The 15680-nt window shown below is 37.1% G+C and overlaps 3 protein-coding genes and 1 pseudogene across 3 annotated transcripts; 1 reads left to right on the top strand and 3 right to left on the bottom strand.

Moving 5' to 3' along the window:
- Positions 1-2322: 2322 nt before the first annotated feature.
- LOC116086582 (keratin-associated protein 20-2-like) lies at positions 2323-2481 on the bottom strand. Its single transcript, XM_031364788.1, has one exon. It carries the CDS (start codon positions 2479-2481, stop codon positions 2323-2325), a length of 159 nt encoding a protein of 52 aa, XP_031220648.1.
- A 4988-nt stretch (positions 2482-7469) lies between these two features.
- On the bottom strand, positions 7470-7628 carry LOC116086581 (keratin-associated protein 20-2-like). Its single transcript, XM_031364787.1, has one exon. The coding sequence runs from the start codon at positions 7626-7628 to the stop codon at positions 7470-7472; it is 159 nt and encodes a 52-aa protein (XP_031220647.1).
- Positions 7629-10229: 2601 nt separating this feature from the next.
- Positions 10230-10884, top strand: LOC116086579 (annotated as a pseudogene).
- A 2291-nt stretch (positions 10885-13175) lies between these two features.
- Positions 13176-13334, bottom strand: LOC116086578 (keratin-associated protein 20-2-like). The gene has a single exon (XM_031364786.1). The coding sequence runs from the start codon at positions 13332-13334 to the stop codon at positions 13176-13178; it is 159 nt and encodes a 52-aa protein (XP_031220646.1).
- Positions 13335-15680: the final 2346 nt, after the last annotated feature.

Raw genomic sequence — 15680 nt, 5'->3', positions numbered from 1 at the left:
AAAAAAAAGAAAGAAACCAAAGAATAATTGTATTCATAAAATTTATAAATTATCTTCTCCTAAACCAAAGTAAATAACCTCTATAATGAAAACTTTACAGAACAGAAGAAAAACTGAAGAAGACACTAGTTGAATCTCATGATCATGGGCTGTCAGAATTAATGATTATGTATTAAATTAATGTACAGATTCAGTGTAATTTCTATCAGAGTACTAATTTTATTGTAGTTGAATAAGACAACACAACACTAAAATCATGAAATCTAGAGCTCTCTACTGTTCAAAACAATGCCATGGAGAGAGAATGATATTGAAGTCATCGTAATACTTGATTTCAAGTTATTCTTCAGAACCATAGTTAATGACACGAAATGCCACTAGCATCAAAATAGACACATGGGTCAGTGGAAAAGCAGAGGAAGCCTAAGGGGAAAATCCATAGCACCATGGTTACTTAATTTTTGACAAAGATATCAAAAAAAGTTACAATGCAAAAAGTCTCTTGAGCAAATAGTGGTATGAAAACACAATATGTGTATTTATAAGAAAGAAATTAGAATGTGATCTCAAAAGGGACCTAAAATCTTAACTTTAATCCTAAAATGTTGAGAAATTTAGTGGAAAGCAAAAGAAAAATTTTCAAGATGAGTTTTCATGAAAGAACCCCAGCGACATCAGCTTGATAACATGGTAATTCACAACAGCATGAAAACAAAGCAAAAGAACAACAAAAAGCCTTTGCACAGCCAGTGCCAGAGTAATAAGACGTGGGGGAAGTCTTTGGCATCTACTCATCAGATAAGTGATTAGTACCTTTAATATGTGAAATTTTATTAAACCACATACTTGAGACTAAGGATAGTGGTCAGAGGCTGATAAATAACAAAGTTAATTAACTAATTCCAAAATACAACTACAGGGGATATACTTTCTTTTTGTACAGCTACATACTGTGTCTTTGGGTTTAGCCAATATTTGTATTACAACACCACTTCAGAGGGGATGACAGATGGCTTGGTTATTAAAGGGCATGCCACACACCCAAGAGAAAAAATCCATAAAAATAGAAAACTTTTTATGTATCCAACTAAGGATGTTCTGTACAACAAAATAATCTTCGGTTTACAAGTAAGGATGTTCTGTCCAACAGAATAATTATCTGTACACAAAGAAAGAGAACATGTACTTCAGACAGGACGTTAATACACAAAATTGATATGGGACACACAAGACTAAAAAGACAAAAGGAAATACACTGATGCTAAAATGAGCAGATAGTTAGAACAAATATTTATCAAAAGACAAGATACAAGTGGGCAAAATGATATAATAAGGTTCTATTCTGCTAATATCGCAGAGATGCCAATCAAGGGCAAGATAAGATTGCAGCCCACAACTGTTAGACAATTAATATTAGAATGAAGGAATTTTAATGACACAGACTTTGTGGAGAAAAGGGCACCCTTCTGCATTGTTAGAAGGAATGTGAGTTGGTACAGCCATGACAAAAAAATATCATAGCATGTATCACTCCCTGCAACACATGTAATAAATATATGAATTATTTATAAGTGTATATACTTAAATATATATATACTTATATATATGTATATATATGTAAAATCTACATATATGTGTATACCTATGTGCATGAAATAGAGGTCATGCTGCTACATTTTAACTGATGGAAATCCAATCCATCTCAAAGCACTACCCACATTATCAAGTCCACAGTTACATTGTTCACAATAGCAAAGGTATAGAGCAAATGTGCATGAGGAGATGTGTTTTTCTTTCTCTCTCCTTTCATTCTCCTCCCTCCTTCCACTGTCTTCCTTCTCTCCCCATTTCCCTCTTTTTATCCAGCTCTAAGTCCCCTTTTACCTATCCTTTTATCTCCTACACTCCTTTCCTATGTGAACACACAATGTGACCAAACAGATACAAATGGGCAAACATATGAAAACTGATGAAATTTGTTTAATAAAGTACAAAACCCACAACATTCTCAGTGGAAAGTTTTTGTTTTTGTTTTTGTTTTGTTTTGTTTTTTTTGGAAAGTTTATTTGATAGTACCTATTTTCTATATCTAGGTTGAGAGTCATATTTAATCATGTTAAAAATGTTTTAGCGATGATATGCCAAACTACAAGTGCTCACATAATCCAGTTGAAGATGCTAAATGTCATGTATTTTTATTAGATATTATGTTATAAAGTTATAATATTTGAAAATATTTAAGAGTCTTGATGTGAAGAAACTTGTAAGCACTTTAATACAACAGCAGTTCGTAGGCAACATTTGAGCACCTACGGAAACTCCTCAGTAGAAGCCATACGACCAGTACCTTCTACAACACAGTGGGCGGCAACAGCCATAACCATAGCCACCATAGCCACAGCCATAGCCACAACAAAAGCCATTGCCTAGGCCTCCATAGCCGTAGCCCAGGCCTCCATAGTAGCTGCCATAGTAGCACATGGTGTCAGGAGTGGAGTGTTCAGCTGAGGATTAGTAGTATGTTTCTTTAGTTTGGATGCCACCATCTGCCAAGGGCCTTTTATATGCCAGGGTTATTGTTGTGTAAACCACGGACATTGTAGCACCACATAGCTCACTGCTATACTTCATAAAATATCCTGAGTGTCATGATGTACTGGACACACAAAGCTGCATAACTGAGAGATAATTGTGCTCCTATGCATCTCCACAGTCAAATCATGGAATCCGATTAAGTTTTCAACTCTTCATACCATTCTTTATGGTAGATTAGTGAATACATGACATGATTCTATCAGATGATATAAGTTATTACATTATTTTGGTCATTTTGCATATATATATTCAATTTCCACTGCCCTAGAGAAAGAAGATTATTTTTTTCTCCCTTTTGTTTTGATATGTTGGAATGAATTTTGTATTGACTAAGTTTATTGAGTCTCATGTACAATTGGTTAAGCTGTTTGCTGACTTGGTGGGCATTTGGCATCTTATATTAATATATTTGGTGTTACTCTTAAGCCATTTTTGATTATACATTGCTTTAAAATCAGCAGAAAATAAAACCAGCAGAACATACCATTTTACATGTATAAACAGAATATGTTACATGTTATCATTTGAGTGCGCCTTTGAAGATGTTGTAGGTGTAACTGCAAAAGGCATCATGGTTGTGTGAGTGAAGCAAGGTAATTATTTTTAAACTTATTTTTAAATCATGGTCATGCAAGCTTCATATAAATATGTATGTATATTTATTATAGTCATATAATAAATATAAATATATTATTAATATATTATATATTATATGTAAATAAATATATTATGTTATTATATTCATATGTATACATATATACATACATATATATATACACATACACACACACACACACACACACACACACACACACACATATATATATATATATATATATATATATATATATATACTTTCTTCATATATATGTATTCATTATTATTGGGGTCTCCTCTTGCTCTGGATCTAACTTTGGGCCTGTTGCTGGACATCCTTTTCCTCAGTCTCTTCTACATTTTTGTCCCTGTTGTGTATGTGTTGGGGCTTCATATCAGCTGGTGTAGTTTCCTACCTGTGGTGGTCCAGTGTCTGAGAGTTCTTGGGGGTCCAGGGTAATTGAGACTGCTGGTCCTCCTATAGCATCGCCCTCAACCACAGGGGTCAGCAGCTTCTGTCCATTGGTTGGTTGTAAATATCTGCATCTGACTCTTTCAGCTGCTTGTTGGGTCTTTTGGAGGGCAGTCGTAAACACTTCAGAGTCTCAGTCTGGGTTCAATCAGAGAAGATGCACCTAACCCTCAAGAGACTGGAGGCCCCAGGGAGTAGAGAGGTCTGGTGGGGTGGTGAGGTAGAAGGTGGGGGTGGGAGCATTCTTGTGGAGACAGGGGGATGAGAAGGAGGTATGGGATTGGGAACAGTCAGAGTGTAGACTAGGAGGATGATAAAATCAGCTGCTTGCTCCTCTGGCTCTTGATTCCTGTGTTTCTCAGGAGACATGGCTAGAGTTCTCCACTTCAGAGTACACCCAGGACTTCAGCTTCATATATATATGAAGAAAGTGTCTGCATCTAAAATCATATATAAAATCTTATAGAAAAAGAACAATACATAAAATTGAAATTGAATCTACAAAAATACTGTAACATTACAGGAGATATTGTGAGAAGAATGCATATTTGAGGATTCAAATCTAACATCCATAAAATATGTGGTATTTTGCTTTTACATCTCATTTAGTTCATTGTTATGGCTCCATTCTTTCTGCGACAATTTTCACAATTTCATTTATCCTAACAGTTAGATTAGATTTCATTGCATAAATGTAACTTAGTTTTATCATGCATTTATCTATAGAGAAGGACATTGAGACAGTCTGTTTTCTGGATATATTGAATAGATCAGCAATGGTCACTGATAAGCACTTATAGTAAGATATAGAGACTTTTGTTTATATTGCCAATCTTGGTAAACCTAGATCATACAGTAGGTCTGTTTCTAGGATCATTTATTTTTTGAGGAATGTTCACACAATTTTTTACAGTGCTTGTACAAATTTGTGCTTCCAATTACTGCAAATAAATGTTTCCCTTTCTCTAAATCTACACCAGAATTTGTAGTCCTGTGCTTTTCTTTTCTTTTCTCTTCTTGTTTTGCTTTATTTATTTACATTCTAATTGTTGTGCTTTTCATCTTGGACATCTTGACTGAGATAACGAGAAATCTCAAAGTAGTTTTGGGTGTTTGATGGTGATCTTTATGTGAATGATGGTTTTCTTGACTGTACAGAGATTTTTTAGTGTCATGTTTATATGTTGTTGGCTTAAGTCTTGAGTTACTGTTGTTCTTTACCTGAAATCCTTTTCTGAGTCACTGAGGTCATGTGCTATTCTTTGTCAGATTCCGTTTTTATTGTGTCTATTTTAATGCCAACACCATGGAGTTTAATTTACTATATCTCTTCAGAGGTGAAGATATCAATAGGTCAATGTACATATGTATATGGTAAGTGCTCTCCATGGAGTTGAAATAAAATACAGTGGTACTGAGGTGGTAAAAGTTTTAATATAACATGAGGGTTTAGTAGGCTGGATGGAGGAAATGCAGGAAAGTCATCATAAATAATAGAGGACCTTATAAGAAAGTTGTATGAAAATTTGCTTGTTACTGTAGAAGCTTGCATTCTAAATATATTTAAAATGTAGTAACACTATAATGGGGGCAACAACAACCACTCTAGACTCAGCAGGATAACAAATACAAATGCTAATGCCAGAAATATACTATCTCTTTAGGAATTCTTGACCCGTGTAGCACCATATACCTCTAAAAATTACAGGCTACAGCCAGTGTTGTTTATCTCTGAGAATCTGACCACAAGACCTTGTTGATGAACACATAGTTGAGTCACAGAACATGGAGAACTCAAGTTTGCCTTGACTTTGAAGCTTCACCCCCATTATATAGCTTGCATACTACTGAATGGTAGAATGCACACTACTGGAAGATAAATTACATATTCATTTTTAGCTAACTCTGAACTCTGTGAGACAAAAATTAATGACTGGACACATGCACAGGTATAATAGTAACATGAAGAGCTTGGCAGTAACCTACCCCTTTCTATTTGAATTTGAGTTTACCTGACAGATGTGCTCAACCAGAAGCCATTTTTTGGATAAGAACATGCAAATTGATGCCAAGGAAAATTCTACTTGATAAATAGATCCAGTTTTAGAGAAACTAGTAAGGATATTCTTATAGATGGTGATTATCACAGAGACCCACCTGGACAAAACACACAATGTAAGAGTGAGGTATTCTTACGTCTACTGGAGGAAACAACTGGTGACTATAAGAAAATGGTGTTTCCCCAACACAGCAGGTGGCTGCTCTTGAGAACTCACACAGGATGTGACAGCACAAAAAGACCTATTTAAGCTAATGTCAGAAAAATTCCAACATAGTATGGGAGGTATTTACACTTTTCTACTTTTAGTGAAGGAGCTGTGGTCATTTAATATCTATTAGAAGATTGAGAAAGTTCCTTCAGGGGTGTGGTCCTGTATAGATCAAAGCTACTTGAGGTGATCTCTAGCCATCCCGCATAATGTAAGCATCATAAATTGGACATGGTGTTGTTAAGGTAAAAATGAAAAGAGGACATACAGTTTGTTGGGTATATAATGGGTCAGCCTGCAAGAGAAGGGAAAACATGAATTTTATCCAAATATATTGCATGACATTCTTTAAGAAGTAATAAAAATACATAGGGTAAAAGATATTTTGACTATTTTCAAATAATACTGATATGAATTCAAAAGCTCAAGCAACAGAAAGAATATAGAAAAGTCTGATTGGTTCTGTATAAGCAGGACAAAACAGACAATTCTATTCAAAGAATAAGGAGACAAAAACCCCAAATTCATGTGAGATATCTACAGATAAACAGTTTGAAGATAAGTAATAGAATGAGTAGAGAGTTACCATATTAATTTTCCTAAAAAATTCACCAGACCATCAATGGTGAATTTTCAAAATTGTAAGTCAAAGTCACAATGATATTATCTCTTGTAGTTATAAATGAAATGGATATTAGAAAGAAAATGGGTGTTAGAGGACATGAAGTAAAGGAAAGCCTGTACACAGTGAAGTTGAGGATTTTTGTTTGTTTGTTTTTGAGACAGGGTTTCTCTGTGTAGCCCTGGCTCACACTGTCCTGGAACTCACTCTGCAGCCCAGACTGGCCTCGAACTCAGAAATCTGCCTGCCTCTGTCTCCTCAGTGCTGGGATTAAAGGCATGTGCCACCACTGCCCAGCGAGGTCGTGTTTTGTGACACTTGTTATAGATGGTACTGTGGAGACTGCAAGATATTTAGAGAACTAATTTGTGTTAGTTGACAACATTTAAGTTTCAGACAAAAGGATTTGCTCTCAGAGAAATATCTACATTCCCAAATTCATAGGGACATCACAATATCAGAAATATGAAGATACTAAAAATGTGTACCAAAAGAAAAATATTTAAAGTGTAAGTTTTGGTCTATGCCCCACCTTTCTTTCCTTCTCCATTTAATATTGTCACATTTGTGCACAAACAATCACACATTTACTAACAAATATAAATTCACAAACATACATCTCACAAAACAATAAGAGCAAAGTATTTTCAAGGAAATAGTTTATTTTAAAGCATATGCATATATTCTCAATATGAGAAAGAATGCAAGGAGATAACATTTTACAAGGCATTATAATGAGAATAAAGAGCTTTGCTGCAAATATCATGCAATCAAATTAAAGAAGTGGAGTTGGGTGAGCATGTTGTATTTCATGTATTATTTCTTAGAAAATTTAAATTAAGCTTAGAATTTATGAAGATATTTAAGAACATCTGAAGTGAAAGAAGTTGGAGTGAACAGCTGCTGAATCTCCTCAGTAGAAACCACAGGACCAGTATCTTCTACAGCACAGTGGGCGGCAGCAGCCATACCCATAGCCACCATAGCCACAGCCATAGCCATAGCCATAGCCACAGCCTAGACCACCATAGCCATAGCCCAGGCCTCCATAGTAGCTGCCGTAGTAACACATGGTGTCAGAAGTGGAGCGTTCAGAGGAAGATGAAGCAGTAGGTTTCTAGAGTCTGGATGAAACCATCTGCCAAGGGCCTTTTATACACCTGGATGTTTGGTGACAAAACCCACAGGCATTATGACATCACACATGTCTCTACTATTCTTCAGAAAACATCCAGGTTTCAGAATTTACTGCCCAAACAACGCTGCATAACTGAGATAATTGTGCTCATATGTTAGGATCCCAAGGTCAGAAGATAGAGCTTTATTGTGAGAATCTGGATCTAGTTTCAAAACAATGCCTCAGTCTACAGTTAGATTCTTTACTACTCATGACACAAATCATTGAAATCTCTCTCTTCTCTTTCTGTCTTTTGTTGTTTAGTGCTACATACTGAAAATATTTTTTGTTTTTCCTTGCTTTGCTTTGTTATTGTAAAATAAATATGCATTTTTGAAGTGTTTTAGGTGGAAAATGATCTGGACACTTATGTTGTTTTTTAGTTGATGACTCATTATATACATAACCAAATTGGTCATATCGTTTTATGATCACATATTAATTCTGCTGATTTTTGAGCATAGTAGATCTTTCCACCTTGAGATATGTTCTTCAATTTTCCACCTGTAGGCTTATTTTTGACATTTTTTTTCAGTTTTTGTTACTTTGCATGGTATATTTTGAGATCAGATTCTGTGGTAGATCTAGCATCTTCATTTCTGCTTCATGTTGTTTTTGCTCTTAGAGTCTCCTGCGTTTCTATATTCACTAGGATTGTGCTATCTAGTTCTGTTCAGAACAAAATTGGAATTTTTATAGAAGTTGCACTAGAACTATACATTGGTTTATCAAATATACTCCTTTTCCTCTTAGTAATTCTACCACAGTATAAACAGGTTGCGTCATTCCATATCCTAATATTTTTTTCAAATTATTTTCTTCCCACAAAAATACTTCTCCATGGTATTCATTTTCTTAACTGTGTTGAAGTGGTTCAGTTTTATCACAGGACTTTAGTTTGCATCAAATTGATACCAACTCTTTAGTATTGTTGACCATGTCAACCAACAAACACACCCATGCCTATTTAACACTAATTCACCTTACCTCTTATTCCCCAAGATCTCACCAAAACTGCAAAACCTTTAAAATTCTCATTATTTTAAAGATTCAAAGCATTAAATACTCAGTACCTCTAACATATGCAATCTTGTTTAAAGATCCAGAATCTCTTTAAAGTTTAAAATATGTCAACTGTGGGCTTAAACGAGAGACATAAAAAACTGATTGTGTTCTTTCTTAAATTGCGAAGAACAAGGGAGTAGTCACGATCAGATAAAAGCAAAACAATCTACCAGTAATGTAAATGACACTTTGTACAATGTCTTGTTATCACTTAGGATCCTCTTGGCTCCTCTAAACACCAGGGTCACTTCTCTGACTTTTCCCTCTGCAGCATATACAGCTTGTCTTCTACACATGGACGGGCTCCACCACACTGATCCAGCTGCTCTTCTTGGTTTGGCATGGTAGTGAAATCCAATCCTTCCACCCAACTAAAATTGGTATTGATTGTGCAGTATTAATATGACAGCCCTAACCATGGTGTTGGTCAGCAGAATGTAGACTTTGGATTGGCAAAACAGGTGAATACTTTAAGTGTCACTTGATAGTCTGCCATTGTAGGAGTGAGGAAGACATTTGTGCTGAGAACAATGTGGATTATGACTGCCTAGATCAGGAGATTTCAGAGGAGAAGACTATAATTAAATGACATAGAGACCATTCTTCTGGGATTCTGGCAAACAATGTAATGGCTTTTTGCCTTTACCTAAGGACATATTTAAGACATTTGCATTAATGGTATTGGCTTAGAGGTTTCAATAGACCATGCAAAACTCAGTCACTCTTCTCCTGCTGTGTGCAGTTTCAGATCCAAACCTCACAACTACTTCTCCATCAATATGTCTGACTACATGCTGTCATGCTTCCCCTCATGATGAAATAGGACTACACCTCAGAAACTGCACAAAATTCTCAATTAAATGTGTTCTTTCTTAACATGTGGTCAAGATACCTCTTTAGAGCAATAGAATATTGGTTGATATGTATGATAATGGATAGAGTTGAGGTAAAGGTGTCCAAGATTTACTGTAATTAATTTTTACGAAATATGGAATTTTTGCGTTTAAAACAATTTTTGAGAAATGTTTCAAAACCTCTCAGCCCAGCCAAACAAGTGGATCAGGCAGGATGTACGATGATGGACACAGAGCACAAGGAAGAACAGGGTAACTTGTTGGGTGTCAGCTGAGTGAAAGGCAATTTTCCTCTGTGGTTTCCCCTGATCTGATCCATACTTGCAGGAAAGCTAGCTGTCTGCGCTGGGCCCTATACCCTGGCCAACACCTCACCTGGGGATTCAGCTTACTTGTAGCTGGGAGGGATTGCCCTTGTTTCCCTTTCACTTTCTCTGGTCACCCGACCTGATGCCTGGGTCTGGAACTTGAGTAAATACCATACTACAAGTTAAGGGGAAGAAGGAGACTTCGGAGGGCTGCAGAGAGATCCCGAAGGAAAAGCAAAAGCTGAGAGAGTGTCCAGGAAGCTAGAGCCATGCAGTTCTCCAGCTCAGCCAGAACAGTGGATGAGAACGTGGACGTTTTGTTCAAGGTCATCCTTATTGGGGACCCATACGTGGGGAAGACGTGTGTGGTTCAGCATTTCAAATCTGGAGGCTATAGTGAGTCACAACAGAACACCATTAGGGTGGACTTCACGGTGAGCTCCCTGGAGATAGATGGCAAGAAAGTAAAGAAGCAGGTGTTGGGACACTGCAGGCCAGGAGCGCTTCCATACCATCACCCAAGCTACTACCAGAGTGCCTAGGTAGCCATCATTGCCTATGACCTCAACAAGGCGATCCACATTCGAATCTGTCCCTCACTGGATCCATGAGATAGAAAAATATGGAGCTGCCACCTTGGTCATCATGCTGATCGGGAACAAATCAGACCTGTGGGAGAAATGGCACGTCCTATTTGAGGATGCCTGCACACAGGCCAAGAAGTACGGCCTCCTGGCTGGCTTGGAGATATCTGCCAAGGAGTTCAGGAACATAGATGAAGTCTTTGTGCTCATGGTGAAGGAGTTAATTGCCCGAAACAACCTACACCTGTATGGGGAGAGTGCCCAGCAAGGTCTTTCCCAGGATTCCAGCCCAGTTCTTGTGGCCCAGGTCCCTAGGGAGAACACCCACTGTACTTGTTGAGCATGAGAGGGAGGCCAGCACAAAAGCCAGGGTATCTGGACCCCAGTGTCTCCAGCAGCATTGCTGGCTAAGGCCTTACTCCTATCCTGATGGGCAGTACAGACTGAGGAAAGGGGTGACACCATTCTCCTCAAGGACGCCCATAGAAATGTAGACTCGAGGCCCTGGATGAAGAGCATTAGGATGGATTTCCCCCATTCTCGTCTCTGTCTTCCCAACATCCAACTGTTTAATAGCGGAATTTGCTTCTCTGTTGTACAAAGGCAGTAGTTAAGTGGGGAGCAGGAAGATGCAGAGAGGATATCGGAGACAGTCTCGATTTGGAAACAGCACAAGCATGGTTGAGGAAGGACCGTAATGAAAAGCCAGCCTGCTTCCAACAGACACAGCCTGGCCTTCTTCCTGAGGAGCAAGGCCTGTTGACCTAAAGGCCAGAAAGGCTTCCTTACCAGGAATCAGGAGGCAGGTGCAACTGGCTTGCCCTCTGTCAATCTGTTTGATCACAAGGATGGAAGAAACACCTACCATGAATTCTTAAAGCACCAAATTATCTCTTGTACAGAAGTCAGTCCTGTGTTCAATTAAAAATGAACTTACTAGCAAAAAAAAAAAAGAAAAAGTGTTTAAAAAAACGCAACTGCTTCAAGACTTTGTTCATATAAAGAATCAACATGTGATTTGTGTGTGTGTGTGTGTGTGTGTGTTTTTATGTGCTATGTGTGTGTGTACAATATCTCATGAAACTAAAAGATACCAGGAGAATTTCTAAGTGGAATAGATAAACATGAATTAATCTCATGCATGAGAGATGAAAGTAGTTGATGTGTAGTGGTAGGTAGTGTGGAGAGGGATATTGGAGAATTAAATAAAATGACTAATGTCTATGAAATATACCATGACACCCAAAGCAGACATCTTAAAGACTAGTTCAGTGTGTCTTCCCACCATAAAACCTGGCAGATTAGATGGAATCAGATGGATAGCCAGACTAAGAAGAATCACAGATACCAGCTAACATGGTTCTACCACAGTGTGTAAGGTGCAGAGCAAATGAGAAAAGTAGAAGGCCACAAATAAAATCTTCCCAGTAGGGCACACTACACATTATTGTGCACACTTACACATACACAGTGACACATGCATCACACACACAGGATGTCAGAAACGCAAACAAAAGAATAAAAAACATTGAAATTGTAAACTTTTAGAGATACAGCTAACAAATTCTGTAAAACAAAACGAGTATATAAAAAGATGCTCCACACAAATGAAAAAAATGAGAATATTAGGAAGGTTATCAATGCAGAACTATGAGTGGGAAGTTATATATATTTGTATATGTATATATGTATGCATATACAAGTATATATATGTGTGTATATGCATACACACATATATATACATATATACATATATACAGTATAGAAGAGGTGTTTTGTACAGGAATAGATACAGATGGACAAATGGACTCAATAATGTTGTACTTCACTAATATCTCAGAGATACAAATCAAAAGAGAGTTGAGATTTTAGCCAACAGTTGTTAGACAATTAATATTAGAGAGACAAAAGATGAATGTTACAAAGCATGTAGAGTAGGGCACCCTTCTCTATTGTTGATGGAAATGTAACTTCCTGTAGGTATGGGAAAAATAGCATTGGCATGTTTTCAAACACACAGGGAAGTGACAGATAATCTAAAATGCACACAGATTCTCATACAATGACATGAAAATCACTGAATCCTAAAGAAATAGGTACACTAGCAAGTATATTCTAATATTCTTTATGACATTCAAGTTATAATCACAAGAAAATGACCATGTGCATTTGAACACTGAAAAGAATTGCTTCTTTCTCTAACTTCCTCTCTCCTCCCTTATTTCTCCCCCTTTTCCTTCTCCATGACTATCTCCTTAAATAACATGCTTTCTTAAACTCCCCTCACCCATTCCTGCAAACAGCTCCACCAATATAACCAATCAGATACAAAAGCATGGAAAATACAGATAGTATTTTGTAGAGTTTATTCATTTAGTTATTTGATGATACACCTTTCAACAAAAGGTTGAGAGTTAAATTTGCAATCATTTTACAGAGTATGATGAGGATAATATAAAATACTATCACGGTCCAAATTCAGATGAGGAATTAGATGACCATGTTGAATTTCAATTCTATTTTATATATTTTGTCCTAAAGTTTGAAATTTTGAAGACATTTTTGAGTTCCTGGTCTAAAAACACTTGGAAGCCCTTCTGGTCAGAAAGGTTGGGTATCTGCATAATGTCCTCAGTAGAAGCCATAAGACCAGTATCTTCTACAGCACAGTGGGCGGCAGCAGCCATATCCATAGCCACCATAGCCACAGCCATAGCCACAGCCATAGCCACAGCCTAGACCACCATAGCCATAGCCCAGGCCTCCATAGTAGCTGCCATAGTAACACATGTTGTCAGGAGTGGAGTGTTCAGAGGTATACAAGCAGTAGGTTCTTTGAGTCTGGGTGTCACCATCAACCAAGAGCTTTTTATACACCTGGGTTGTTGGAGAAACCACAGGCATTATTGTGTCACATGTCTCTGCACTATGCTGAAGAAAATATCAGGAATGTTTAGAGTTACTGGACACACAGGGCTGCATAGCTGGGATACTTGTGCTCCTATCTTAGTATCTCAGGGTCAAATAATGATCTGATACAGTTTTCAGGTCTCTAGGTCATTCTTCATGTATTTTACCAAGTACAGGACCTAAATCATTACACAGTTGTCTTCTTTTTCCATTTGTTAGGTTTTCACTATACCAACGAAAGAAGGTCAGTTTTTTCTTTCATTTTTTTATTTTAAATGAATCTTATCTTGAGGTTTATACTTTTTGAGTTGTTCTCCTGACCAATAACCTAATTATTAGTTATGTTATTTGTTTCTTTTGTGTCATTGGCCTCTTATAGTAATCTGTTTGCATTTATTAGTAAACATTTTGCTTAATTTCAACTTGTTGTTAAAACCAGTAGAAAATATAAGACAATTTGTGTTCATCAACTATATTTATTATGTTCCATTTTAAACCTATCTGAAGGTGTTGTAGGTGAAACTATAACAGGCATTATGGTTGAGTGAGTGAACCAAGGTAAGTATTTATTCACTTCCTTTTAAATCATGGTCAAGTTCGCTCTGCAGAAAAAATCATGGACATATAACTTTTTAACTAATAGCCAGGTGTATGACTGCTTGCTATGTAAGCATGAGAATTAGTTAAAAATCTCAACAATCCATATAAAAATCTGGGTGTATTCAAATTCCTACACTGCAGTGTTATTTGTGTCAGACACTAGAGGATTACAATGACTATTAGTTGGTCTATCTCCATGTTCCATGAAAGAGCCATTTCATTTTAACAAAATTAGTTCATAAAGCAAAGAACAAGGCACAACATATTCATTTGGCTTCTACACATATCCATCATCTACTATAATACATTTGTGTTTACACCACACATATATATGACACTAAATATATGCATTCATGCATCTATACACACATATTGTTATATATAAATATTATTTTATACACATAGACAAATTCCATGGAAAATTCCCAGGATATGTTTCAGAATATGCATATAGAGCAATCACAAATGTTTACATGAGAGTCCCACTCAAGTCATATAAGAATGAAAAACAGATCCTGGAGAGATGGCTCCATAGTTAAGAGCATTGGCTATTCTTCCAAAGGTCTTGAGTTCAATTCCCAGCAACCACATTGTGGGGCTTACAACCAGCTGTAATGGTATCTGATTCCCCCTTCTGATGTACATGAAGATAAAGCCCTCATATACATAAAACACACAAATAAATCAATTTAATAAAACACGATTTAAGACATCCTTAAGAGAGACAAACATATATGTCAACCTATAAACTTCTACAACATTATATAGGATATTATAAAAAGGATACATATTTAAAACTTCCAAGCTCACATCCACAAAATCTGTGACATTTGACTTTTAGGTATATCAAATACTCACTGTTCCAGCTCCATCCATTCAGCTGTCATTTTTTCACAATTTTACTTTTCCTATCAGTTATGCTATGTTCAGTTGTATAAATGTAACATGACTTTGATATACATTTATCTATAGCTGTACATCAAGGCTGTCTGCATAGCATTGCTGGCCATATTTTTGTTTGTGTCTCTTCCTCCTCCTCCTCCTCCTCCTCCTCCTTCTTCTTCTTCTTCTTCTTCTTCTTCTTCTTCTTCTTCTTCTTCTTCTTCTTCTCCTTCTTCAGTAACCTGTGGTATGCCTGTCAGATGTAGTATGTGTGCTGGGGATCAGCTGTTTTTCTTTGTTCTCTATTTCCTTCCTCTTGGTATCCAGGCACCTCTGCACATCAGGCTAGAAGGATAAATCCAGAATGGGTGGGGTCTGCAGGATCCCAGTCAGGCTGGGAATGAGTGCAGGAGTTAGTAGTTTTTTGTTGGGAATTGGTTCTAATGCTTTGTCTTAATTCTGCTCCCAAAAGCCTTGCTTCCAGACCCGAGGGTCCCTGTCCCCATTTGGCTTCAATTGGTAATAAAGAATATAGTATATTGTCATATGGCAGGGAGATAGAGGCAGAACTTTTAGATTTCTTAGGCAAGAGACTAAAAAGGGAGAGGAGGAGAGAGGAAGAGATGGAGAGAGAGAGAAAGAGTAAGGAGAGAAAAGAGGGAGACATTGAGGAAGGGAGGGAGGGAGGGAGAGAGAGGGAAAGAGAAAGACAGAGGCAGAGAGAGAGAGAGAGAGAGAGAGAGA

This window comes from Mastomys coucha, unplaced genomic scaffold (genome assembly GCF_008632895.1).
Source record: "Mastomys coucha isolate ucsf_1 unplaced genomic scaffold, UCSF_Mcou_1 pScaffold12, whole genome shotgun sequence".
NCBI classification, from domain to species: Eukaryota; Metazoa; Chordata; class Mammalia; order Rodentia; family Muridae; genus Mastomys; species Mastomys coucha.
The sequence above is the reverse complement of the archived record's forward strand: the minus strand, read 5'-3'. Positions and strand labels throughout refer to the sequence as shown.

Excerpts from the sequence above, each read along its gene's own strand:
- LOC116086582 (XM_031364788.1), bottom strand. The coding sequence starts at position 2,481 with ATGTGCTACTATGGCAGCTACTATGGAGGCCTGGGCTACGGCTATGGA.
- LOC116086578 (XM_031364786.1), bottom strand. The coding sequence starts at position 13,334 with ATGTGTTACTATGGCAGCTACTATGGAGGCCTGGGCTATGGCTATGGT.
- LOC116086581 (XM_031364787.1), bottom strand. The coding sequence starts at position 7,628 with ATGTGTTACTACGGCAGCTACTATGGAGGCCTGGGCTATGGCTATGGT.